General features: G+C 47.5%; 10 protein-coding genes across 10 annotated transcripts; 5 read left to right on the top strand and 5 right to left on the bottom strand.

Annotated features, from left to right (window-relative positions):
* The first annotated feature begins 911 nt into the window (after positions 1–911).
* Positions 912–2,288, top strand: E1B28_010632 (uncharacterized protein). Its single transcript, XM_043155611.1, has 4 exons — positions 912–1,007; positions 1,069–1,384; positions 1,450–1,618; positions 1,680–2,288. Exons 1-4 carry the CDS (start codon positions 971–973, stop codon positions 1,992–1,994), a joined length of 837 nt encoding a protein of 278 aa, XP_043008083.1. The 5' UTR covers positions 912–970; the 3' UTR covers positions 1,995–2,288.
* Positions 2,289–3,549: 1,261 nt separating this feature from the next.
* On the top strand, positions 3,550–4,758 carry E1B28_010631 (uncharacterized protein). Its single transcript, XM_043155610.1, has 4 exons — positions 3,550–3,644; positions 3,715–4,036; positions 4,117–4,285; positions 4,350–4,758. Exons 1-4 carry the CDS (start codon positions 3,575–3,577, stop codon positions 4,683–4,685), a joined length of 897 nt encoding a protein of 298 aa, XP_043008082.1. The 5' UTR covers positions 3,550–3,574; the 3' UTR covers positions 4,686–4,758.
* A 283-nt stretch (positions 4,759–5,041) lies between these two features.
* Positions 5,042–6,198, top strand: E1B28_010630 (uncharacterized protein; the record flags this gene model as incomplete). Its single annotated transcript, XM_043155609.1, has 4 exons — positions 5,042–5,144; positions 5,228–5,552; positions 5,622–5,790; positions 5,845–6,198. The coding sequence occupies exons 1-4, from the start codon at positions 5,057–5,059 to the stop codon at positions 6,196–6,198; spliced, it is 936 nt and encodes a 311-aa protein (XP_043008081.1). The 5' UTR covers positions 5,042–5,056.
* On the bottom strand, positions 6,157–8,217 carry E1B28_010629 (uncharacterized protein). Its single transcript, XM_043155608.1, has 11 exons — positions 8,111–8,217; positions 7,955–8,044; positions 7,599–7,896; positions 7,417–7,537; positions 7,283–7,360; positions 7,087–7,229; positions 6,909–7,030; positions 6,797–6,849; positions 6,684–6,740; positions 6,483–6,632; positions 6,157–6,417 (listed from the first exon to the last, which is right to left on the bottom strand). The coding sequence occupies exons 1-11, from the start codon at positions 8,210–8,212 to the stop codon at positions 6,270–6,272; spliced, it is 1,362 nt and encodes a 453-aa protein (XP_043008080.1). The 5' UTR covers positions 8,213–8,217; the 3' UTR covers positions 6,157–6,269.
* A 179-nt stretch (positions 8,218–8,396) lies between these two features.
* E1B28_010628 (uncharacterized protein) lies at positions 8,397–9,224 on the bottom strand (the record flags this gene model as incomplete). The annotated part of the gene is made up of 2 exons (XM_043155607.1): positions 8,397–9,078; positions 9,139–9,224. The coding sequence occupies 2 exons, from the start codon at positions 9,222–9,224 to the stop codon at positions 8,397–8,399; spliced, it is 768 nt and encodes a 255-aa protein (XP_043008079.1).
* Positions 9,225–9,394: 170 nt separating this feature from the next.
* E1B28_010627 (uncharacterized protein) lies at positions 9,395–10,215 on the bottom strand (the record flags this gene model as incomplete). Its single annotated transcript, XM_043155606.1, has 2 exons — positions 9,395–10,064; positions 10,130–10,215. 2 exons carry the CDS (start codon positions 10,213–10,215, stop codon positions 9,395–9,397), a joined length of 756 nt encoding a protein of 251 aa, XP_043008078.1.
* Positions 10,216–12,254: 2,039 nt separating this feature from the next.
* E1B28_010626 (uncharacterized protein) lies at positions 12,255–13,055 on the top strand (the record flags this gene model as incomplete). Its single annotated transcript, XM_043155605.1, has 5 exons — positions 12,255–12,326; positions 12,386–12,539; positions 12,598–12,632; positions 12,702–12,825; positions 12,892–13,055. The coding sequence occupies 5 exons, from the start codon at positions 12,255–12,257 to the stop codon at positions 13,053–13,055; spliced, it is 549 nt and encodes a 182-aa protein (XP_043008077.1).
* A 381-nt stretch (positions 13,056–13,436) lies between these two features.
* Positions 13,437–13,679, top strand: E1B28_010625 (uncharacterized protein; the record flags this gene model as incomplete). The annotated part of the gene is made up of 2 exons (XM_043155604.1): positions 13,437–13,529; positions 13,584–13,679. 2 exons carry the CDS (start codon positions 13,437–13,439, stop codon positions 13,677–13,679), a joined length of 189 nt encoding a protein of 62 aa, XP_043008076.1.
* A 1,343-nt stretch (positions 13,680–15,022) lies between these two features.
* On the bottom strand, positions 15,023–21,345 carry E1B28_010624 (uncharacterized protein). The gene is made up of 11 exons (XM_043155603.1): positions 20,534–21,345; positions 18,523–20,482; positions 17,866–18,459; positions 17,647–17,808; positions 17,178–17,350; positions 16,942–17,050; positions 16,140–16,280; positions 16,012–16,080; positions 15,914–15,958; positions 15,848–15,859; positions 15,023–15,798 (listed from the first exon to the last, which is right to left on the bottom strand). The coding sequence occupies exons 1-11, from the start codon at positions 21,088–21,090 to the stop codon at positions 15,403–15,405; spliced, it is 4,218 nt and encodes a 1,405-aa protein (XP_043008075.1). The 5' UTR covers positions 21,091–21,345; the 3' UTR covers positions 15,023–15,402.
* Positions 21,346–23,894: 2,549 nt separating this feature from the next.
* E1B28_010623 (uncharacterized protein) lies at positions 23,895–25,270 on the bottom strand (the record flags this gene model as incomplete). Its single annotated transcript, XM_043155602.1, has 6 exons — positions 23,895–23,941; positions 24,025–24,540; positions 24,611–24,642; positions 24,720–24,815; positions 24,884–25,048; positions 25,122–25,270. The coding sequence occupies 6 exons, from the start codon at positions 25,268–25,270 to the stop codon at positions 23,895–23,897; spliced, it is 1,005 nt and encodes a 334-aa protein (XP_043008074.1).
* Between the last annotated feature and the right edge of the window lie 84 nt (positions 25,271–25,354).

The following is a 25,354-nucleotide window of genomic DNA, read 5'->3' as shown; positions in this document are numbered from 1 at the left end:
TGACCTTCAACGATTGGATGAGGGGGAAGCGAACGTCCGTTTTTGCCGTCGCATTCAAGTTGTCTGCGTCTCTATATGGAGAAGAGCCTCAAAAACGCCCTGATAACATACGACTAGACCGCGTCGACCGCCGAGGATCCTACTGAACCAGTCTATGTAATACCTTAAGTTGTTTAAAACTTTAAACTCGTTTTTTCGCGCCGTCGGATACTCTGACTTGAAAATTCCGAGAGGAAGTCAGCCGGGACTTCAATTGGTTTATGGTTAGCCGCAAACTCTCCGTCGAATTCCTGGAACTTGAAGAAAGGAAAACCGACTAAATGAGGAGCACATAGAAACTCAGGAACCAATTGAACTTATAGTCGATTTGAGGCGCTAGTGCTAGTGGCTAGCGTGGTCGTCGCTTGAGTTTGGAGATGAAGAGATCTAAGGGTATTAGGCCGCTCATGCAGGGGCGTTCACAATTTTCATGTCGAATTGAGTTTGAAAACGCAAATCCGGCTGGTAGGGCTGGATACTGTAAAGGGGTTGTCTTGGCAGGACAGGAACGAGCGTCGAACGGGTGTACCCCGTCGTCCGTATTGCCATTTTGGAGTCCTCCAAAAATACGCGACTGAAGGCCAGTCAACGCTTCAACGGTACTTCCCCTGTACATCCAGGTTACTCTTTGACATGTTGTAGTAGATACAGTTAACAGACGTCCGTGGAAACAGACGTACATACTTGCGTTTGAGACCAAGTTTCCTAGTTTTGGCAAGAAGTACAGCCTATTCTCGATGGCGAATTCGACCTCATGAATGTTGCATGAATGATTTGGAAATGCCAAATCCCACGACCCTTAGTAAGTCCGTTTATGGACAGAACCGGCCACTTTCCGGTCAGTCATATTCTCACGCTTAACACATGTTGAACTGACCCCCGGCCATGAGGCCAGTTCAAGTTCTCTCTGAGTGCGCTCAGATAGACCTCGATGGATATGCCAACACCTTTAGCTCCTGCTTGCAGAGGCAAGTACTCTTTCACATAATTTATTGGGAAAGCTGATTGAGAACTGCCTTGTATTTAAAGTTGAAGGTTGTATGATTGCAGTTGACGTTGTTCTTCAATCCAGCGATAACGAACTTTTTGGGGCACATACCAAGAACCTAGAGTGCTTTAACGAAGGTTTTCCTCCGGCAGGATGGGCCAAAAAAGTGGACGAGGTGGTGGTGTTGACGGAATCTAGCGCAGTGCTCACGCTCTTGTTGGGCTTCACGCACAACAGCCTTGCCCTTCCTGACCTTGAGGATGGGGATATTGATATTGACAACCTACTGTCGCTCTGTGAGGCTGCAGAGAAGTATGGTAATTTTATTGCGTTGCAGGCGTGCAGGAGAGGCTTGAAGTGAGTTTTACCTCCTTCTGTTTTGTTCCTTTATGTATTTAATCATGTTGTACTTCAACCCAAAGGAACCGAGCCAAGACCTTAGACCCTGATGGGTTGCTGAAAGTCCTCCGTTACAAAGTTTGCCGGTTCGATTCCACCGATATCAACGACTTTGCTCGCAGAACTCCTGGTATTCCGGTCAAGGAGGTGTGGTCATTTTACAAAGGATATCCGGAGGTTTATTACCTCTGGGTGCGTGCTCATTGCCCATCATTCCTTTATTCAAAGTCGATAATGAATCTTTTTTTCCCAGTCTCGATACCAGATAGCATGGGCCGAGTGGGACGCAGAATTCGATTCTGCAATGGATATCAACTCGTACCCCGTTCGGCACTTGAACGATGTACGTCAATGCCCGGAACTGGATAAATACCTCGACTATTTCCGGGGTTCGAAAAAAGTCAGCGGAATTCGTGTCACTTGGGAGGTATTCAACAGCAATCGAATGTTTGTGAATGGGCTACCCGGCATAAAAACAATGTGTGGTTGCGGCGCCTTCACGAAGTGGACAGCTAACATTCAAAAGGTCTTCGAGCGTCAACCTCGGTGGGAGGATTTTACAAATTGAAGAAGGACACCCAATCTTGCTCAGGAAATGTTGAAGGGAGCTTTACTGTCATTGTTGCTTCAAATAACGAAATCGTATTGCAATCGTATCGCAGACCTGGTTCATCTCATCCGTTGACATCTGACTCGGTATATAGAATTCTAAGTGATGGGTGGAGATAGTCGGCCCTGGTCAGGAGCGGCGCCGCAACGCGTGGAAGGCAAAAAAATCACTAGTTATTGTTACCCTCCTCTCAAGCCTCGCCGAATAGTTAGTCGAGGGTGATATAATATATTCAGGAGGCCAACAAACGCGCCATGAATGTGTTCGCTGCCCATGTGAGTCGCCTTAGCATTTCTATCAACTTCAACTTGGAACTTGAAAACAAAAGGAGAGTGACTCGATCCTTTCCCGTCAGGTATAGATTGTTGATTCATTATACCAGTACTCCCCAACTCGCTCGTATACAAAAGTATCACACAATGTTTGGCGTCCCCTTTGGCGCCTGCGCGCGTAAAAGGAAAGGAATCTCGGAATTTTAAGCGAAGGATGTCCACCCGAAGTATGGACGGTTGCACGGACGGATGAATGGCAGACCTGGTATTCCCTAAAATTCCAAAGGAGAGTCGGTTGAGTGACGCCGCAGAGTTTGGAATGCGCCGCGGCAAAAGGAGATTGTGCAACGATCAGTAAAGCGCAGCATCATATGTCCTCAACTATAATTTACCGTTAACCTCCTACAGGTCCGAGGGCAGACCCGATGATGAACCTATCCATTGCCCATGTGAACAGCCTCCTTCATTGCGCTGTAGTGCTGTCAACTTTCAAGCACAAGGCTGAAAGGGATGTTTTCTAACAGGTGAAGATTGTACAATTCCAATCGACATAACTCACCGGTCAACGGATGAATTCCGCTTCGGCTCACACAAAAAGAATCTCGAATTTTTCAGCTAGGGATTTCCCCCAGTTGAATGGACTGTTGAAAGGACAGATGAAATCGCTGAAATTTCAGGAAAAGGCATTGTTCTCCGACCTCTGCTTCGATCTATGCGCAATGCGGCTCTTCCCAAACTGTCAAAAGAGTGCAATGCTTGGAACATCGACGACCTACTTGCCTTTATCGATACTGCAGAGAAATCGGGGTCTTCAACGCGTTGCAGGTTGGGGAGGAAGCACTACGGCGAGTTGCCTCCAATAACCGATTCTGCTCAGTGGTAAAAAAAATCCTACTTGTTTAAAAACTCAAAAATCGACAGAGAACATGCTACATTACCCAAGTATCAAGTTAAATCACAGAAAGGCAGTCGTGCACAGATCCTGCTCCAGTTTGGCTCCAGTTTCCGGAAAGCACTCGACGTGGGTCGGCATACTTAACGTAGGCACGTCTGTACCGTGGGTGCTTCGGTATCCTACGGCGTCCATAGAAGAATCTAAAGCCTAATAATAATAATACTGAGTGCTAAAACCGCTACCAGTGTCACACAGGCTGGTACCCGGGCCGGGGGCCGGGGACCAAGTTCAAAACTCCGCCCGCATGATATCACAGCTCGGAGTTTGAATTTTCTGGAGGACGATGGTACCAAACTAACCCCTCGTCCGCCATGCCCTCACTTGAACAGCTAATCGATGACAATACCCTGCCCGATGATGGTGAAGCTTGGGATTGCCCATGTGAGTAATTGCAGTGCTCAGTACTGTCATGCGAAAATACCACCAGGGTTGACGGGACTTCTGCTATCAGGCAAAGGTTGTACAATTCCGGTAGACATAACTCTTCAATCAAGCGATGGTATTCACTTCGGTGCACACAAAAAGAATCTCGAATATTTCAGTGAAGGATTTCCACCGGTGGAGTGGACGGACGAGAAAACAGATGAAATCGTTGAACTCTCGGAGAAAGAAATCGTTCTCGAACTCCTGCTCCGATTCATGCACAATGCGGCTCTTCCCATACTGTCGAAGGAATGTAGCGGTTGGAACATCAACGATTTGCTCGCCTTTATCGATGCTGTGGAGAAGTACGGGGTTTTTATCGCGTTGCAGGCGGGCGACGAAGCACTACGGTGATTGAATATTTCAAATTTGAATAGCAGCTGGCAGAAAGGAACTTTCTCTCAACCTTGAAATCTAAATCTATCTATAGGTCTCGAGCAAGTGAATTGAGTGCCGAAGAACTTCTCAAGGTGTTGTTGCGAAAGGCTGCAAGGTCCGATTCGAGTGATATAGACGTTTTCGCCCGCCAGAGCCTCAAAATTCCTATGATGGTCGGATTAAACATCCTTGAAGCCCACCCGAGGATTTTTATGATATGGGTATGATTTCAATTCATCTGTCGCTGAAATGACGGTCTCAACACCGCCCAATCGTCATTTTTAGTGCCGATATCAGTTAGAGTGGAAAGAATGGAAAGACGAATATCACCAAGAGATGTTCAAAATGAGAAGGTGCCACAGGAATGTTAATGATGAAGACTGCAAAGTCCTCAGGAACTACTTGAATGTGTTTCACCCTATTATTCGGAAGATCGGAGGAGAATTTCCAGATCTTCATCACTTCGAACAAGCGGTGAATTTGCTGTCTTCAATACCGACGGTGGGGAAATTCTGCCAACTCCAGTGCAGTTCTTTCAAAAACTGGAGAGATGCTTTCAGGGAGTTATTCAGAAAGCAGAAACGCTGGGTCGACTGTATCAGTGTATCAGGAAGTAATTAATCCTGGTACACGAGTAATGTACAAGTTTAGAGATACAAAGACTGAATGTTATCTCGAATAATATCGTTCCTGAGAACCGGTTCAACTCCCCCGGCCCCGTTGACATTTTGAATCTGGAGCTACTCATTAATTATACCTGAGTGAGGCCGCGTGTTTTACATGCCTCAGGTGTGCCGCAGCTGAAGAATCCAAAGATAAGTCGGTCAGGAGTGGCTCCGCAGGACTTCAATGGAATCCGCAGCACAAAGCCCTCGAGGTGCGACGCGTGTTCAAAATTCCAGTTAAGCTTTACCAGATTCGGCGTGGCCCAGTGGGACCCTAAAAGTGCTAGTCATCCGGAATGATTCCAGTGCTACCCTCCTCTTACCACCATGTCGATGTCCTCACTGGAAACGTCAACAGATGCCAGCGATCGACTGAAGGTCGACCAACCCCACGGTAAACCTGTCTGTTGTCCATGTAAGTAGCCAACTTGCTATCGCGTTTTATGCACAATCGCTCCGGGATGCAACCAATGCTGACATTGTCTCTTCCGAGTCTAGCAGGTAAAGATTGTACAATCCCGATCGATATAACTCTCCGATCAAGCGATGGTATCCGCTTCGGCGCACATAAAAAGAACCTCGAATCTTTCAGTGAAGGATTTCCACCGGTGGAATGGACGGCCGAAAAGAAGGGCGAAATCGTTGAACTTCCGGAGAAAGGCATTACTCTCCGACTTCTACTCCGATTCATGCACAATACAGCACTTGCCAAACTGTGGAAAGAGTGTAGCGACATGGATATCGACGACCTCCTCGCCTTTATGGATGCTGCGGACAAGTACGGGGTTTTTATCGCGTTGCAGGCGGGTGAGGAAGCACTTGTGTAAGTCAGTTGACTTGGAGTTATGGCGTCGCGTCGACTCGACTCATTCCACCTATGAAATATTAATAGGTCTCGAGCAGATAAAATGAGTCACGAAGACCTTCTCAGGGTACTTCTGCGCGAAGCTTCCCGGTCCAGCTCCAATATTATCGACGAATTTGCTCGGCGTACCTTGTGTATACCTACGAAGGTTGGGCTTCTGTTCCTCAAGAATCATCTGCAGATATATATGACTTGGGTAAGTCTATGTCCTTAATCCGTCTGTCTTAATGATAACTTTCGTCTTTACTAGTCACTATACCGCACAGAATGGGAAGCGTGGAAGAAAGAATATGAAAAAGAGATGACAAGAAATCACGCGTCCGAGTCGGGCCAGCACTGGCGCGGCAATCAAAGCTGCACAGAATGCGAAAAGTATCGGCAACAACTTCACGCCTGTTTGCGAGAATTAGAAGAATTCCCAACCTTTGATCACTTCACCCGAGTGGAAGTTGTCTTGCTCAAGTTCCAGTTGGTAATTGACACCGTCTCCTGGCCGGCAGTAAAAAGATGTTCTATCTGTAATAATAGGTTGGAAAATTGGAAGGGTGGTTTGCCGAAGTTGTTCGGAAGTCAGAAACGCTGGGTTGATTGTATCTTGAAATAAGTACAATTTTCGATTCATACAATAACAAGAGGTTGGAATACTTTACACTATCATATATGTGTGATCGAAACCTACGCAACGATAAGAGCCAACAACATCTTCTTATAATCGCCACTCGTCTCTCCAGCAACTCTCGATTCGAGCGATTTCTTGTACTTCTTCTGGTACGCCGTCTTGATGGCTTGGAATCGATTTTTGTCCCAATGAGACCTCGCGATCCTATAATAAATAACAAAAGTCAACCATTCCGCGCTCAAATTCTCCGAAATGCTAAGGAGACAAACCTCCAAACGAGCTGTTTATCCTTTGTTCCAATACCTTTCATCGAAGCCTCTATCAGTTTAGCATCTCGCCACACTCCCTGTCCTTCATTAATGTGTTTATTTTTGGCTCCATTGACGATGTAAAGCAGAGCGAAACGCATATGTCCGGAGCTGTGAAGAAGAGCGTTAAATTAAAGGATGATTCGGGACAGAACTACGTACAACTCGGATTTAATGACTTTAGTCAAAGATTTGTATTTCCTCCCGTACGCATCGCATCTAATAAATTGCGCAGATAAGGGCGGGACTGGAAAACGGGGCAGGGGTATACGTACAGTGCAGTCAAATGAGGACGGGATCGATTGACGATGACTTCGCAGAACGCGATCTAGCGCGGTACGAATGGTCAAAAAAAACGTCTTATGCGTGTGATGGAGTTTGCTGTACCTCATCTGTCCCTATCTTTCCCTGCGCAGCCTTGTATAAGATGGCGACGTCCCGTTCGACTTGGCTGTGATCTACTGGCGCGTTATCGGGCGGTCTATTGTTCGCGAGGATCATTGAAAACACTGAGGTTTAGAATAATGAATAAGAAGCTGTCTAGCATCCGGGATTAGAACCGTACTTCTCTCGGTCTTGGCAGATAAATCGCCCCTGATCTCGGATTCAAAGTTCCTCCCGTACCGCTGACGATAAGCGATACTAAGGAGATTCAGGTCGTTCTGAGTCCGGTCTACGATGATCTCAGTGAGAAGAGTTTCATCGGTTCTAGGGTAAGCGTGTGTCAAAAAAAAATATCTCATATAGTAAAAGATACTTACCCGAGGCCTCGAATCGATTGATTGGCCAACTCGACGTCGTACCAAAGAGGACCGAGAACAACTGCATGAAGTGTAGTTCTGGAAGAGCCAACTCTTAGCTGCACGGAAGATGGAAGATGAATCTTCAGCCTTACCTGAACCAACCCCCTGTTTCCTTCTCCAAAACTTCGGCGAGACTTTTTCCGCTTTTGCTCTTGAAAACGGACGACAAATTGGCCATTTTCATTGCATCGAGCGGCGCCAACGTCTTGATAACTGCCTCGGATTGTTGAGCAAAAAATATAATTCTGAAATGGATGGGGGGTGGAATACGCACGTGCGGCTTCATCTGTACCGAAACCTTTCGTAGCCTTTCTTACTCGTTCGTAATCGCCCGTTGGATCGTAACCCAGAACCGGCGGTGGGGGTTGTTGTGGCCCGGCTGGTGTCGGAACTTGTACGTTCAAGTAGAGCGATATCGGTTGATTAGGGGCTCCAGCGTTCGGATGGGGATGATGATACGAAGGGTTATAAGGCTGAGTATTGAGATGTGGCGGAGGCCCAGGAGGAGGGGCATAACCTGCCGCTGGGGCATAGGAATGCGATGGAGGTGGTAGTGAAGTATAAACTGGATTCTATGTTCGAGCGCAGTCATATCATTTCCAAAAGGGTCGGGCATAGAGTTTGTCTTACATATGAGGCACCATGTCGATCAGTATGACCAGGAGGTGGGCCAGGAGGTGGTGAATAGTACTGTTGTGGCGGTGGAGGGCCTGGAGGCGGCTATAGAATAAAGATATAGAACCAATAAGATTAGTGCGGAAAAATACATGATATGAAGGTTCTAACGTTGAATGTGGGTGGAGGGCCTGAATAAGGCGGATAAGCTGAATTATAACCTTGCATTGGGGGCTGAGGTTGTCCAGGGAAGCTTGGGCGAGGAAAAGACATGGTGGTCTATCGTCGGGCGAGGTCGAATATGAGGTCGAATATAAATTAGCAGGGAAGGCAGTGTCGGAATGAACATTACGTCATACCCGCAGTTTTTGCTCAGGGTTCGGTTCCGGAGGCGATGCCGTTCTTGTCCCAAGTTCACAGCATTTTTTACAGCTCAAAATTTTCAGCTGTTACAAACTCAAAGTACAGTCGTATACTCCTCCAGATCCTTGACAAGATTTCCCCATCTTCCTTCATTCCAGCTCGAAACATCCCTCCATTCACTACTATCTTCGCCCCATATTTCTCGAATCCATCGAAGCACACTAACCAGAACAAAGTCGACGAAGATGATTTGTTCACCCCCAACAAATCTGTCTTCTGGTTTCAACCATGAATTTACAACACCAAACCCTTTCTCGACTTTCTTCCATTCCAGTACCCGATCTTCTCCCTTAGGATCCACTTCAGCCAAGGTTCTTCCCCCAAAAAGCTCACGGCGTGCTTCGAGATAATGTTCCACGCTAGTTTCATGCAGCATAGACGCAGAACGAGGAACGGCGAACTGAAACAACGGGAAGACGACTGAAGGCGCGAATAGGGCGTCGATGAAGGCTAATTGGAGTGCCCATGTACCAGATGGGATCAGAGAACGTTCAGGGGAACTAGGGTATGTTTTTTCGAGGTACTGGATGATTATGATTGAATCTGAAATTGCCTTCCTGGTTTTTGGGTCATAGATGAATGGGACGGAGTAGTAGGGACTCCCGTCGGGTTTCGTAGCGGACGGAGGAGCTCCAATCTTCTTGCACGTCGGAGCGATTTCTGGATACTCGATCCAGATCGTTTTGTATGGCAGTCTCTTATAGTTGAGAGCATATCTTTTTTGACGAATGGTAGTTGAGCTTACCACTACTGTTTACGAATGACATCTAACTCACCGGATTCTCCAGGTATTGGGGGACCACGCATTACTCTTGGTCTTCGACGGGATATCGTAGAACTGGATCTCTGTCGCGGCGGACATAGCGCTCTCCTGACAGTCGAGGTGATGAGTACTACTTTATAAGTACCATACCCTCTCCGTTGGTATCGCAATCATCTCGTCATGTTTTATCAGCGCTGACAAACCCAGGCACTGGTATTTACAAATCAACTGGGAACTTTCTACAATACGAGTCTATTCACGACGCCAGATCAATGTATCATTGCGTACTCATCAAGTTCTTTGACCAGTCTTGCCCATCTTCCTCCATGCCATTTCTCCATACTTCTCCATTCCTCACTGTCCTCGCCATATAGCTGCCGAACCCGGCGGACCAACGCACCAATAGTCAAGTCCGCAAAAATAAATCTATCGCCCATCAAGAATTTATCTTCCTTTTTCATCCACGAATCAATAACCCCGAACCCATGCTCAACCTTTTCCCACTCAACCACCCGCTTCTCACCTTGAAGTTCCAAGTCCATCAACGGCCGTCCTCCTACCACTAGTCGATCTGTGCAATATTTCGCACTAGGCTCGTTTAGGAACTTTATCCCAGGGGGCAATATAAATTGAGAAAATGACCCAAGGATCGTGGGGCCCAGACTCAGAAGGGCTAATTGCAACCCCCAAGTACCTGGTGGAATGAGGGAACGTTCAGGTGAACTGGGGTACGTTTCCTCGAGGTACACCATGATTTTAAGCGAGTCAGAGACGGATTTGCCGGTATTTGGATCGTAGATGGTGGGAACTGTGTAAGCAGGGCTACCATCGGGCTTTTTGGATGTGGGCGGGGCACCAATCTGTTTACAGGTTTTTTCGATGTCGGGGTATTCGACCCAGGTGGTTTTGTATGGGAGCTGTTTGTAGTTGAGGGCGTATCTGTAAGTCGATGGAAGTCAGTAGTGCTAGTGAGTGCTTGAGCATTCGAAAGATCCTTGACGTACCTGATTCTCCAGGTGCTTGGCGACCATGAACTACCTCTGAGCTTGGACGGTATGTCATAGAAGTCGATCGCGATTGGGGAGCTCATGTTGGGTTGCTATAATAACGGTCAACTAGTTGCTGTTCCTTTTTTATGCGTTTTACCGAATGACTCACACAGCGGGATGACATCATTCAGTTTGAGCACTGAGACTCGTGCCGCCAGATAAAATAATATCTACTATCACTTAGTTGCCATAGTCCTACATACAAGTGTCAATATTCGTTGACAACCTTCATGTGGTCTCCAGTAGCCTATATCGCCGAAAGCACGCGATAGGAGTAACATATAAGAGATAGATAGATAGATAGATAAAAGAGATTGTCTTCCCCTCATCCACGATAAATTCCCTTAATATCGAGTTGAAAGAGTATAGGTCGCAAACACGATGAAGGAAATATGGCGATCGTGGATTATGGGATGGATGTGCGGGGAGACAGGGACACAAGTCGTGCCGATGGAAAATGAAAATGACAAGGCTAGCGCCAAATCAAGGATTCGGTAGATACTTAAGATGATCAGCCAGATAGGTAGTGATGAATGTGTGCGTACTTAAAACCTTCAGAGAAGAGACCAACCGGTTAATTCGTACAACACCACAGCAAAAACAGAACATACCATAATGGTATTCAATAAGTTCTTGTACTTTCTGCTCCTTCTCAACAGGAACAAAGAGTTCCGTAATTCAATATTTTTATTTATTGCTCGTTGAGAGAAAGCCTTTCGGCGGATGACAAACATCATGCTGAATTCCTCGACTGACTGGGAACTGCCATGGTCATGGTGATTTGTCCTAGCATAGTCCTTCATACAATCCATATTGGCATTGATCCTCGGTTAGGATCTGGGGGTCCGGCTTGGATGTCAATTCCTCGCGAAGGCGTCGGATCGATGGAGAGTCTGAATTGTTGTAAACAAAAGAGATGGCCTGGTTGGAAGGAATGTAGAAGTCGCCAATACAGTATAGGCATTTTCAATGTTCACCTGGTCACCGGTCATTGGTTAAGCGTCAGCAAATTGGAAATCTTTAATCCCGGGCCGGATCCTGCCGCGGCTGTGTGCCAGTGACATCGTTCCACAGGGCCTCAATATTCAATATTCAATCCTAAGTACAACCAAGACTCATACCCTTGCAACGACGGCCCTATCGAGGGATATTTTATTACGCGCCGAAATATCTGCAAGCGCCACAGCCGCAAAATCGGAACGGAAGCGTGAGAATTGACGGTGCGTTGGAGTCTGGACCGCGTGTCACCCGTACGCTCTTCCGCTCACACCTTCACCCCAATTGGCCTTCGATACTCAGTCCTTTCAACTACCCAACGAGACTTGATCAAGAACTTCAATCTTTACGATAGAATGAACAACTCTTCTTCGGCTCCGAATATCCATTAATGTTGCTCTAGCTTTCATAGAAAACTCGTCTATTTTGAAAGGTTTTTCTCAGTTAGCGTCGCGAATTGAGAAAGGTTCTTGTACGGGTCGGACTCAGTGAGGTGAAAGGAGGCCATTTCGAATCACCGACTCAACACCTTCGAATACTCGCGTCGACACGTCAACAGGAGCTCCAGTCAATTACGCGTTTGGCTTTCTCCTTCAGTTCTCTTGGGTCGTTCTAGTAGTTCACTCCCAACGAAGAACCGATCATTAACGCTCACAAGACGGCGTAAGAATGTTGGTCTTTAGACTTTTCGGCTTCCACTTCTGTCAATCTCTCGGGACATTCGAAGCCATTCACACACCCCGCGAGGCAGTTGCCACTATGACTTCCGCCTGACGCTGGTTGTCAAGTGCTGAATGCTGTAACCGTCAGACCAGATAAATTGGAATCGACTTATCGTACCCGGAACGTACAAAACGGAAGTATGCTTGATCGCGTCCGGATGAAACGCTAGTTCCGATTGATAGGGTGATGTAGCAAAATATTAACGAAAGGAGCAACTCATTGGTGGACATGAAGGACTGGTAAATCGACAGCCAAGGCTCCAGAGATCCCCTGAATGTCGAATAGCTGGTAAGAGGGCAGCATAAAAGGCTGCTTTTGTAGCCCAAGGCTTGAAACTTGAAGTGTTCCGCGACTCGAAAAGATGCGAGCGTTGCACTTGGCGTGTCTGCTGTGTCTCGCCCTATCGTCAGCCGCACAACAGATACACGACGTTGTAGGTCCATTTACTATCTTCTTCGCAAACCCTCCATTCTCATTCTCCGATTTCATCAGTGGCAAACGACATGGGATCGGTCAAAATTGTTCACAAACGTCTCACCGACCAAGCCGATCAACTTTACGACGTCGGTGGATTCTCCGAGCGTGAAAGTTCACGTAGATGATACTCGGGAAGTTCAAGAAATAGTTGGGTTCGGCGCAACATTGAGTGAGTTTGATTTAACTCTTCAGTTTCCATCGAACTCTCACTCCTATTAATTTAACAGCCGATATATCGGCTCTAACTCTCACGAATATGAAGGTAACTGTGGTTTTCATGTCAAAATCCACGCTGTTTCCCTTACTCTTTAGCTGAAACCTTTTACTCAAGGTTACCGACTCTGTTAAATATTGGGAGCTTTTGAAACGCGCGTTTGATGTCACCTACGGGTCAGACTCAGCTGGGCTGAACTATCTTCGAGTTCCACTAGGCGCTACAGATTTCTCTTCCACCGGTATTTCTTGTCTCAAACTATGCGCTTCCAATTTGTTATCTAACTTTCGATTTCTCCCCCGGAAAGTATATAGCCTGGATGATACTGAGAATGACACGAATTTTCGTTACTTCGACGTCAATCGTGCTCCTTCATACGTCTTCAGCACACTCAAGGATATCCGGTCCGTGAACGAGCATTTGAAGGTTGGTGCATCTACTCTGTTTATCATCAAAATGCCATTAATTTGACAGGTTCACCTGGTCCCGTGGTCCCCAGTGAGCAAACGCCTTAGATCGTCGTCGTGGCTTTTCATTGACTTTCGCAGCCGGGATGGATGAAAGACAGTAGAACCATGCAAGGAGGTTCTTTGAGATCGGAGATGGTGAAATATTGTGAGTCCATTCCTTATCCAGTAGACCGGACGACTTGATGTCAATGGGGTTCTCAGATTCAACGTATTTACTCAAGGCTGTTCAAGGTTTCAAAAACAAAGGAATACCAATTTACGCTATCTCAGTTCAAGTAATTGAAACCCATCTACTTAGCACCCTAAAGCCCCTTTACTCAAGTATCTTTTTGTTGACTAGAACGAACCTCTGAACGACAACCCCTCTTATCCTACTTGTACGATGACCCCTTCGGTAGAAGCAAAGATCGGAAAATCTCTTCGGAAGCAACTAGATGACATGGGCTTGCAGAGTGTAAAGATTATTGGGTTTGAGGTTCGCCAGAATTCTTTGACAGATATTGTCCACCAAGCTCATTGAAAATCCCAGCATAACTGGATTTACGCTGGTGACTACCCTGTTTCTCTGGTTCGCGAAATAGTAGTTCTTCCTAAGAAGATCCGAGAAGCTGACTATCATGGCTAGATTGAAGATGCCGGAAGCGCATTCGCTGGCGTTAGGTAAAATGCCACCCTCGCGATTGAAAAACGACGTCTTTTGAACTTCATTCGTACTTTTTTCCTCATCAGCTTTCATTGTTATGGCGGCTCTGTCGACCAACAAGACCAATTCCATACCGCGTTTCCCTCGAAGGTGTGTGTCCACTGTCCATACCTGCGCCGTGACGTATCCCATGAAATCCCCCAGGATATTTACTTCACCGAATGCTCGGGGACAGTAGGATCTGACTGGTGGTCGGACATGAAGGTAACGTCATTCTCATTCCAAAATAAACTTTTAGCTCACAACCATCGCTTAACAAGTGGTACATGGATAATCTGTAGGAAAAAAACTGCCGAGTTGCGATCCTCCGATTTATGTCAATTTGACGTTTCGCTTCTAATAGATGGATCGGTGCCCTCGAACACCGAGCCAAGTCTGTAAGTCGTCCGGGAACCGTAACCGCCAACCCACACTCACGTCGGTCTCATCTCGTGTTATAGGGATTGATGTGGAACCTCGCTTTGGACAGTAAAGGTAATCCCAAACTCGATGGTACCAATAGTTGCCCGGATGGTTGCAGAGCGTTAATCTCTGTCAGCGGTGGAAGCTATACTTTGAACCAAGAATTCATATCAATGGCTCACGTCTCCAAAGCCACACTCCCTCGGGACCCCGGAGGTCCACCTGCGAAAGTCATCGGTGTTTCCGTGAGTGGTTCTATGAAATGGGCAATTCGGACTCTAGCGTTCGTGACGAAGCGGGCAAATCTGGATGATTGGACTATGTATTCCCTGGTGGTATTGAATTGTGAGGGATCATCGATCACCGGACAGCCGACTCCAGTCTGTTAACAGAGGCATTTTAGGGTATGATAACGATAACGGCAACTGGAATCCGACGCCAGTTACCGTGAGTATAGAATTTAGAGGAAAGCAGGTTGGTCTTTACTCGCTCAACTCCCGACGAGCCATACTCAGATGTCAATGACTGTAGGTGGCTTATCAATTTCCAGTCGGAATTACGACGCTATCATGGTGGTATGCAGCAAATAAGTCAAGTCCAGTTCAATAGTGATGTATCCTTCTACATAAATGATACCCTCACCGAGGATTCGAGGAAGGAGGAAGTCCTCCTGTATGGCAGAATTCTGATACAGCACCAGAAAAGCGTAAATACTGATCGTGATAAGCGTTCATACTAAGATGACGCCACATTTCGCTCTTGTCGCGCCACTACCGTTAACTTACATCCAGGTATTGAAAGCCTGGTAATTATAGCAGGTGTCGCTGTCAGACATTTACTTATGAACAGGTATAGGCGCGCATGGGCCTTATACTTATAATACTTCCTCGATGGAAAGGCGTATTGTAATGAACGTTCCGTGCGACTACAATGAGGAAAGAGGGTATATAGTTGTATAAGATATCGTGTGATGAGTAGAGCAGTGAAAAAAGAAGGATGAACATAAATGAAACGAACGTGGGGGAGCGTCCAAGGAAATACTCCAGAATTTACTGTTACGATGATGGTATGCGAACTAAACGGGGCATAATGAAGGTACGATGCAGGATGGAATCCAGTACAGATCGAAAGACATAAGAAAAAAAACGTAAAAATTGCGATAATGATCCAAAACAAGATGAGAAGAGACCAGAGAAGGAAAAGAAGGGAAACAAAGTTTGATATCGTACAAAAAGAGTCACGTTTAGAAAACATCCTCGGAGTTAGGACAGTTCGCAGCGGAATGGCCATGACCTTCGCAATCTTCACACCAAAGATCAACCTCTTCAACATCCCCGTTGATGGCTTTGTGAGCCGCGTTAGTCATAGACTTCGCCGAGAGCGGTCCGTCCTCCTTCAATAGGTCGCAGTTGAAGATATCATGACCTGGCTTTTCACAGATCTCGCAAACAATACCAGTGCCCTGCAAGGAGACGGATGGATTCGAGGTGTGAGAAAGTGAGAAAGAGGATGCAGGCCGTGGTGCATCTTTTGATTGCTCGAGTAGCGCATCAGGCTCTGTACTTGACTTGGAAGTTTTCTTCCTATCATGCTTGATGAGCTTTTCCTTGAGGCGTTCGACCTCTTGCTCCAGTTCGTCCTATATCAAGTTTAACACCGTGTTGATCGAACGAACACATCTTACACACCTCACGGTATATCTAAAAGCAGGAAGGTAAGTTGATATACATGTGGCAGCGAATCCGAGGACTGACCTTGGCCTCTACCAATGCCTCGAGCTCGCTTATCTCCTTGTTCAGCTGTTCAAGATTGATGTCAACGACGCTACCAGCAAGTACAACGTACAACCTACGTCATGAGTTGTTCTGGCATTCTTCATTTCAACGTCAGCCAGTTTCTTTCTCAACTGTTCGATTTCCACCTGCACAGAGAATGGAAGTCAACATATGTCCTATCGAAGAACTTGGTAAAGCAACTCACATCTGCTCTTAGCCGTTGCTCCTTCACAGTCTGCTTCAGGGCATCCACATCCGATGATCCGTTACCAGTACCGTCAATGGTCAGGTTCTCCTCCTCGCGGAGGATACTCTGGTCCAGGTTATCTTCAAGAATTTTCACCTCCTGTTCATCGCCATCGCAAGGTCCGAAACAGGAGTAGAACGAAGCGCAAGAGGACGACGGAGAGGGAGAACAAGTTCGTGGGCGTGCAGTTGACGTGGACGTGGCACCATCATAAGGTCCATGATAGGCAGTGGAGGTGAGTGCAGAAGAAGAGGGACCGTGGACGATGTAGTTCCCAAATCGAAGTACGCGATTGACAACGTCGAAAGTGTCGGTAGGCGTAGATGCAGAAGACCAAAGTGAAAGGGAGAACATGGACGATTAATTCGGGGTATGGATATGGAAATGCGAGGAATATGGTTGACGAGGGCGTGAAGGTTTGCAATCCGAGCGTCGGGCGAGGGTAGAGTTGGAACCGTGGGTATCAAGAAATTCAACCGAGCGATAATGTCGAGAATATCCGGAACGCCAAAACGAGATGTGCGGAAGATAGCAACGGACGGCAGAGGGACGAAGGAGGATCGAAGGGAAGCAAGGCGAAGGCGAAGATGGTCAGCAAGCCGCTTCAACATATATCAAGAGGAAGAGAAAGTAAGGAAGGAAGATAAAGGTATGGTCAGGGAACAGCGAGGGAAGCTGAATATAAAGCTTTGGATAAAGGAAAGGGGAGTAAAGAAGGTACAACAATGCGGATTTCAAAAACACAAGCGCACACACATACCTGGCGTAATTGTTCCATCTCAGATATCAGAAGCTGGTTCTCCGACTCCAATACCTTATTTCTTTGACTCGCGGTCAACATTTCTTTCTGCAAGTCCTGGATGATATGCCTGAAATGCGAATCAGTTAATTTCTTGTTCATGGGGTCTGAAAGCAGTGGACAAAGAATTCATGCTTTCGAGCATGGTGGAAAAAGAGGCGGAAACATTAGGAGGTAGGGGGGGAACATGAACATACTTCAAGCCCATAATCTCCTCCTTCGCCGTGTTCAACTCATGCTTATCGTACTTCTCCTGCTTGCTTGGCGTTGATGGAGACTGCATCGTATTACCGTTGATCGTAACGTCACGGTTAACTTTCTTCTTCAAACCCTCAATCTCGGCGCTTTGGTCTTCCGTGAGGCGTTTGAGCTAAAGTACCAGAGCATCAGTGCATAGGAGGGGAGACCTCGGGAGAAGAAAAAGAATGGTAGCACAAGCGAACGAATGAACAAAACCACGGACAACGCGTCGGTTGAAGTGGTGGAACTAACAACTTAGTTCAAGTATAGTGGGAGGCTGGCTGTCCGATAGACGGGATTGAACAGACTTATGCTCATAGTCTCATAGTAAAGGAGAACATAGGGGGAATGATGGTCGGAAACTGAGGAAAACATGGGGGGGAAGAAATGGAAATGGTGGGATTTCAATCGACATCTGACACTGACCTTCTCACATCTCTCCTGCCAATCAGCCATCTTGTCTGTCAGTCGTTGAATTTCATCCAAGAAATCTTCCTTTTCCTGCTCAGCCCGAATCTGAGCCTCCGTCAGCTTGTTCTGCAACTCGCCGGTGACAGACGAAGTCGACGCTGCCAAACCGTTCATGTTCTACGAAGTGAAGTTTAGTATGACGAATACTGAGCGGACGAGGGAGCGGTAACATACCGACAGCTCTCCCCGTAGACCCTCAACTTCCGCTCTCATCTCCTCAAGATTGAGAGTGCTCTCCCTGAGCGCCTCCTCAACTTCCATAACTCTCCGACCTCCCTCCCTCACGCCTCTTTCCTTCTCCCGTTGGGATTCACCCAGCTCTCGCTTTAGTTCCGCAACTTCCTTCCTCAACCCCTCTTCCCTCTCCCTGGCCTTCTCAAGTCTAGCAGTAAACGCAGAAACCTCTCCCTCATGATTCGACTTCGTATCATCCAACAAATCTTCCAACGAAGCAATCTTGTTCTGCAAATGCGACAGTTGTAATTGCAGCGTTTCCGTATCGATCTGAGAGGTCGTTTGGGCGATAGGAGTAGCGTCTTCCAAAGTCGACTTTGTATCAGCATTTGACACAACGGTATTACTCGAAGCTCCGCTAGACGACCGATGATGACTGCCAAAGCCACCATCCGCCTTTCCATTAACCTTGGCGTTGGTCGACCTGGACAAAGTGGACGCCGCCTGTGCTTCAAGTTCAACAATTCGATCCTCCAGCTCGTATTTCTGAACATCGGATTGCCGGAGTTTCTCTTCGTACAAAGCAATGGTTTCCTGTTCAAAGCGAAAAGGTCAGTTCGAACAAGCGGAGAAGAAAGAAAGAAAAACAATGCTGACCTGGCCAGCCTGACGTAACTCATCAACTCTCTCCCTAAGCTCCCTTCGTTCCTCCTCGAATTCAACAGTCATCTTCTTCAACTTTTGCTCCACCTCAATCTTCGCACCCTCCATCTCCCTATTTCGTTCCTCAGCACTCGCCTTCTCTTGCTCCAAACCAACCTTCTCTTCACCCAACCGCGCCTTCTCGGACTGCAACGTAGCATTCAATTCCTCTAAACGAGCCTTGGCCGCTTCAAGTTCACCCCGCTCCAAGGTAAATCTCTCCTTATCAGCCTCAGCTCGATCATACGCAACCTCCAATTCCGCTCTTCTCTCCTCCAACCTCCGTAACTCACCACCCATCTTATTCTTATCACTCTCCAACCCTTCCACTTTTGCACTCAACTCGACAACTTTCTGCTTCTCCAACTCGACAGCAGCAGAGGAAGAGGAAGATGCTGATTCGTCTGTAGAAGGAGGAGGGGAAGATGAAGATGAAGATGGACCAGCAACAGCCCCAGAAGCAACAGCAACAGTAACAGCACCGCCACTTTCCAAATCATCTACTTTCACCCTAAGCCTCGAGTTCTCATACTCAAGCGCGTCGATCCGACTCTGCATCTGCTCAAGTTGCGCACTCGGATCAACAGAAGCTCTCCCACTTCTCCCCAACACACCCGAAGCCACAGATCCCGGTCGCGTAGATGCCACACTCGAAGGTCTCGAACTACGTCCTGCACTTCTCGACGGCGGTCTCCTAACAGGAGAAGCAGGCGCAGGCGTAGTAGCAGTTCGAGACCTAGACCTAGACCTAGCCCTCACACCTCCATTCATAACAATAGTCCCTCTTCTAGCCGGTGAAACCGGGGGTAGCTGTTGTTGTTGAGGTGGCGATCCCTCAGAAGAAAGCGAAGGCGTCACCTTCCCACCAGTCAACCCCGCAATCCGCTCTTGCAATGCCTTCCCCCTAGCCTCAAGCTCATCACTACTCAACAATCCAATATCCGTCACCCTCGCCCTCCTCGTCGGACTCGCAGTAGGAGATTCTAAAGATGCAGTAGACCCCGACGAGGTCGCCGAAACACTTCTCATCGGTGAGCCTGAACCAAATCGTGGAAGGGGTACAGGCGGTGGCGGCATCGCAACTCCAGAAGGCACCCTCGCTTTGGGGGTGTTTCCAGCCGTAGGTGAACTAACACCCGAACTGGGTACGGTAAACGTTCCGCCTAAACGAGGTTTAGGCGTCGAGAATGGGGATCCAGGTCCAGGTAAACTTGAGCTAACACCTGTTTTCGTACGGATGCGAGTTGGAGAGACAACACTTGAGGGGATGTTCGTGTTGGATACCGTTAGAGGCGATAAGGTTGATTTGGGTGAAGGAAGTGAGGAAGTGACGGGTGATTTGGAAGAGATAGGAGAGGACAAGGATTTATTCAGGGACAGTTGTTTCGCTGTCATACCGGCGTACTTGCTGGCCCTAGAACCTGGAGTGGGAACGCCTGGTACCGGTACTGGGGCTTGATTCCCAGTATTGATGGTGGAGGGCTTGGCTTTAGCGGTAGGCGTAGCAAAGGATTTGTTTAAGCCACCCATTCCGGTTCTGGTGGTAGAGGTGGAGGTTGAGTTACTACCGCCTTTCGACATGACCCTCAGACGTGCAGCTCGAAGAGCAGGCGTTTCGGGTGAACCACCCGTTGCTGCGGTGGAATTGGAGGGCGTGATTCGGCCAGATGTAGAAGGCGTGGTTCTGCCTGAACCATAGCTAATCCTGCCGATTGGACCTCGTGACACGGAGAATGAGGAAGGTGTGATACGGCCTGCGGTAGACGTTGACGGGGTGAATGAAGGTGTCGTACGACCGCCTCGCGAAGAAGCGACAGACGACGGACGTGCCCCAGGATGAGAAACGGTAGGTGGAGAAAGTTTAGTTGTCGCGACAAAAACACCACATTTGGGAGGACATGTAAAGTATTGTTTGCTGGAATGAAGAGAGGTCAGACAGAAGTTTGGGTTTGACCATACAACTCACCCAGCAACGCTGCCGTCGTTCTTTCCTTTCCCAGCGAAACCTCCAGATAATTCGACTCCAGCCCAGAGTCCTGGTTTCCCGTCAATGTCCCCAATGTACTGCAATACTCCCTCGAATCCTAAGCTCTCAATCCTCACGGCGTCTCCGACTTCTGGGACCCATCCAGCCCTACTAGCGCTTCTGGTATTCCCTAATCCTACATCAGATTGCCGACTTGCAGGTCTCGCGAACGTCGGCGTCTTCGCTCTGCCCATGCTTTGGTTTAACCCTGAACCCTGACTCTGACTCCGCCCGAAGGACGACCCATTCGCCGAACTTGACGATGAAATGCTAGATACCCGATGTGTTGCGGGATCATTCGCTCTCACAGCGTTCTTGAAAGCGAGATTCATGTACTCTTCATCTATCGCTGCCGATGAAGAGCTGGGGAGGGAACTGCCAGCCTGCGATGAACTCCTCGACCTCGTACCAAGTCCTGGTGTTGGAATCCCGCTAACACCACCTGAAGGGCGACCTGGAGTAGGTAGTCCTGTTTGACGTGGCTTGATTGAAGCCATGTTGCGTTACGTTCCAGCGGAAGTGGGGAATTTCGTTACGATATTGTTGCTAAAAATGATTGTCGGTTGTTTCTTGTTGTTGTTGTTTTTTTCGCGAAGATTTCGGTTTGTGGATTTCTGGAGGAAATATCAGAGAGTCATACGATTATAGAGACGTCGTTACTGCTCTCTAATGAAGCGAGCGTAGACCCGAAAACGAAGAAGCTTGAGTTTGGCCTGAGTAGAGCGTAATTCGAGAAGAAAGGGAACTTGGAAGCCCAACCAGGCTTCGCGTTAATCACGTGAAGTGGCGTATTAGTCATCTCCTATCTTATCTCCAGGGTCACACGCCTCCCTACTTTCGCCTGCAACGCCCATGTTTGTCCGCCTCTGTCGAGGATGTCGATGAGTACTCGCCCATTTTCTGAATGCGAAGTTTACACCCTATGTGATAAAACAATGCCTCTTCTATTTTGGAACTAGAAAGTCACAATATCAACCCTATCTCGATTTCTCAACTCTGGAAACAATCTGGAAACAACCCAATCGATGCACCCTGTTCACTCATACATATATATGGTCATAAAGTACCTGGATACTCGCAGCGGTATGACACGCTTAGTACAAGGACAAGACATCGACACCTCGCCACCCCCTCCCCTCAATCACGTCCTGGGACCTGGATGATGCACTCGACCCCCATCTCCCACAACGACTACCATGCCAAAGTCAAGCAGTGAACCTACCAACTGTTAAAGAGTTTTTTCCTTAATGACGAGATCACGCGTCGTATCAAAAAGAAAGCCTTAGACTGACGTGATCGTCCGAAACCTAGTTGTGAAAGTCAAGTGGTCAAATACTTAGCTAGTATTACGACTAAAATTCGGAGTAGAGGAAGGCTATGGAATTTCAAAGTAAGTTATGTCAATTATCGTCTGTTTTCTACGGGGTAGTTTCGGGGCTGTCCGAGTCGTGAAAGAAAGACAATCAATTGTTGGTTGCTAGTGACAGTTCCAGAACCCAGAACCCATATAATGCCAGCAGAGCTCTCATCCAGGACTAGGGCAAATTCGGTGGTTTGGCAAGAGACAGGGCGTGGCCACTGTCCACTACTTTTCTTTATCTGTTTGCTTTGCATTACCCTTCTTGTTCTAAAATTTCTCAGACTCCGTAGACGGTGACTGTCGATGCAGATGGGCTGAGGTGACAGGGTAGCTAGGTATTCCGCGCACCTCAGTCGTCAGATGGTCCATCGATGATTTGGCATGATACAATGGAAAAAAATATAATTTTACTCTCAACCAACGAGTCAAGTTTCACCTCAAACCCTCCTCCAACACAACTACTGCGGCTTTTCGACGCTTTTTTGGGTGGTGAGACTCCGCCGGCCAATTCCTTATCAATAACAAGAGCCTATTACTTAAATATGGAGGGATTTCAAAGTCCTATCATCCCATATCGCCTTTATATACTAGGGCATAAGTGCCAAGTTCCAATGGTACAACACCAGCTTGTACTAAGTAACCAATCCGTCGAGTGCGCGTGGTTTCCAAATACTTTTGATTTCGAATGACGTCACGACCTTCCCATGGGTTCTACGGCCTTAAAAGCTTGTGGAATCCTGATCCACTTTGAATGACGTCACGACCTTCTCTTGAGTTCTACGGTCTTCTATCGTATGATTTGACTTTTACGCCACTGACATGCGGGTCAAATCCTTCGGTATAGATAGCGCTCAATTGCCCGACGCACGAACATTCCGTCGCCCGCAACTGACACTGTGCATTCCCTTAAGAGCCAGTGACCTTCAATCTCTGGTGTGAAATGAATGGTCTTTTATGGCTATTGCGGAATTCTTGTTCTTCTGACTCATGGATCATCAATCGGGTTCCCGGGGCAGAGTATGCCGTGTGTACATGTACTTACTATAACTCAAAAGATGCAAATCTATATTCAAAAAAATCCCCGACGTACGAAAATCCCCGCCGCCCCTCACTGGCCCAAATACTCCTACCCCTACCCCTACCCCCTCCCTTGAGTGCCTTCTTAGAAGTTCTATTTCAATTTCAATCGAATGTATGTATGTGTCCTGGAGTTCTAGTTCTTCCGAATTCATTGCTTAGTCCATGACGAGGAAACGAGTTGGTTCACAATTCAACGTTCAAACGTTCAATTGACAATAATCAAGGTTGTCCATGTCATCGATCATCAAATTCTCAATTCTCAAACCCTCAATTTACAACCCTCAATTTGTCGCTGAGCACTGGGCGGTTCCCGACTCCCGAGTTGTAAAAAACCGTAATTATAAACCGACACGCGTGGAGGAGGGGGGGGGGTAACAGACAATGAGTGGGAGCTGTCGATTGTCGACTGAGTATGAGCGTTTGAACCTTGGTCTGGGGTCTCTGACCTTGTCTTTTTTTTGGGGGAATTCAGAATTCAAATTTCAAATCCAGTCGACGCATTTGAAACACCGGGTTATTACGAACATGAGAGACTACAGACGAAAAATGAATTCAAGGCTAGCGTACAGCGCACGAGATTGAGGTTGACGAGAATACGGCCTGCGAACATTCAACGCGAAACAACTTTCTTCGGCAGTAAGGTTAGGACCACATGTGGGGTGGGGGGGAAGCTCCGCAATCGTGGGACGAACACAAAACGATGTGTAATGTGTAATAGGGGGATTGCTAAATTTTTATTTTATGTTTTTGACGAGGTCCAAACAAATATAATGATCCTGATTCCTGTCTTGAAAATGTAGTACATAACCGAGTGCAATTGGGAAAACATTCAAAGTTGAAGCTCCAAATTCATCGACGGCTTCATGCCTCTTGATACACCGAAATCGACCTAACCTTCCATCGCGCATCTAAAAGGGAAGAGTGCCATATTGAGTATTAAGGAAACCCCAAAGCCGTAACCCGAAATTTAAAAAAAAAAAAAGACACTCACTGTCAAAATTCTTCGGGTCCGCCACAGTACCCGGACAACTCCCCGAACACCCAGAGTCTCTCCAAACATCCGGATCACCCGCCCAAGACCCACAAAGCGTAACATTAATCGTCAACTTATGCCCCCTCACATGTTCCACAATATCACACCTATCCGACTTCCACTGCGCAACTGGGGCACCCCACGTACTCGGGTTGGGGTTCTTGGACGTTATATCACTAGGTACAGCGCCCCTAGGGAAAAACCAGATAAAGATCCCTTCGCCGTTGATGAGATGAGCGTATACACCTCCTCCGGCCTTGTTAAACCCAGCACCGAAGACGCCGGGCGATTCGTCTTGGAAGCCACAAGACATTTGGTCGGCGGTGGTATCGGAACATTTGGATTGATCGATGACTGTGCCTTTGGCACCGGAAAGAGAGGAAGGAGGGAAGGTGCAGGAACTTCCGCCGGCTCGCCAGAAGGTTAGGTCGTTGTAGGGCTGGTTGTGGACGCCTTCGATTACGTCGATTTCGCCTGTTTTTTTTGAAAAAAAAAAGGTCGCTTAAGCATGTGGGGCTAGTAGCTGGGAAGAATGGCACCTCACCTCCTTCAGGATATTCATTGGATGAATAAGACCTATAAGGAGGGACAATGACAATGAATCACCTTCGATTTTCCGAGGGGGGGGTATTTGAAAATATAATTAGACTTACCACCATGCGGGCCAAGTACTACAGCCGAACGGCATAGCTTCAAAATCAGCAATGAACAGACCCTCCCCATACAGTTTCTGTGATTCAATGCGGACACTATGGGTAAGGGACGGCTCAGAGAAGGCAGAAGTCATCAAACCGGAAAAACGCAAACGCCAACTTACGAAGCCCGTTTCGCACCGCTAGCAATTGTAGTTTTGTTATCGACAGCGAGAACAGTGACACCGTTTTCTTGAACGAACGCGAGGCCTTTCGAGATCGCGTTGGTTTTGGTTTGGTAGTCTACGAGACCTTGTGTGGGATCAGGGTCGGAGAAGAAGTCGAATTTGCTGGAAGGCGGCACCGGGAGAAATGTCAGTTCCAAAGGCGCTGTCAACGGGGAGGGAGGGGGAGTGGACTTACTTGAAGAAATCTTCCCCTTGGTAATTATCTTGAAGGGTGTACGTCGCACGACTCTGGAGGGTATTGACTATGGGTAGAGGTACGCGTCCTGCGTTGAGACTCGCCGTGGTAAATGCGAGTAGGAAGAAAGCAGAGGTAGTAGGCTGCATGGTCCCGTAAGGTAAAGATCGAGAGTTCACGGTTGAGGGTTATATACTGACTGAACTTCTCGGCATGGACATCCACCCACATGG

The sequence above is a fragment of the Marasmius oreades genome, chromosome 6, assembly GCF_018924745.1.
Source record: "Marasmius oreades isolate 03SP1 chromosome 6, whole genome shotgun sequence".
Classification (NCBI taxonomy): Eukaryota; Fungi; Basidiomycota; class Agaricomycetes; order Agaricales; family Marasmiaceae; genus Marasmius; species Marasmius oreades.
This window is presented reverse-complemented; position numbering and strand designations above follow the sequence as displayed.

Coding starts and splice junctions, on each gene's coding strand:
- E1B28_010632 (XM_043155611.1), top strand. CDS start 971: ATGGATATGCCAACACCTTTAGCTCCTGCTTGCAGAG. Junction 1,008..1,068: donor TTTAGCTCCTGCTTGCAGAG/GCAAGTACTCTT, acceptor TTGTATTTAAAG/TTGAAGGTTGTATGATTGCA. Junction 1,619..1,679: donor CGGAGGTTTATTACCTCTGG/GTGCGTGCTCAT, acceptor TTTTTTTCCCAG/TCTCGATACCAGATAGCATG.
- E1B28_010631 (XM_043155610.1), top strand. CDS start 3,575: ATGCCCTCACTTGAACAGCTAATCGATGACAATACCCTGCCCGATGAT. Junction 3,645..3,714: donor TGAAGCTTGGGATTGCCCAT/GTGAGTAATTGC, acceptor TTCTGCTATCAG/GCAAAGGTTGTACAATTCCG. Junction 4,037..4,116: donor GCGGGCGACGAAGCACTACG/GTGATTGAATAT, acceptor ATCTATCTATAG/GTCTCGAGCAAGTGAATTGA.
- E1B28_010629 (XM_043155608.1), bottom strand. CDS start 8,212: ATGTCTTTTCCTCGCCCAAGCTTCCCTGGACAACCTCAGCCCCCAATG. Junction 8,045..8,110: donor GCCCTCCACCCACATTCAAC/GTTAGAACCTTC, acceptor TTTATTCTATAG/CCGCCTCCAGGCCCTCCACC. Junction 6,741..6,796: donor CGTCCTCATTTGACTGCACT/GTACGTATACCC, acceptor GCAATTTATTAG/ATGCGATGCGTACGGGAGGA.
- E1B28_010624 (XM_043155603.1), bottom strand. CDS start 21,090: ATGGCTTCAATCAAGCCACGTCAAACAGGACTACCTACTCCAGGTCGC. Junction 17,051..17,177: donor GAGGAGATTATGGGCTTGAA/GTATGTTCATGT, acceptor TTCGCATTTCAG/GCATATCATCCAGGACTTGC. Junction 15,959..16,011: donor ATGCCAGAACAACTCATGAC/GTAGGTTGTACG, acceptor AATCTTGAACAG/CTGAACAAGGAGATAAGCGA.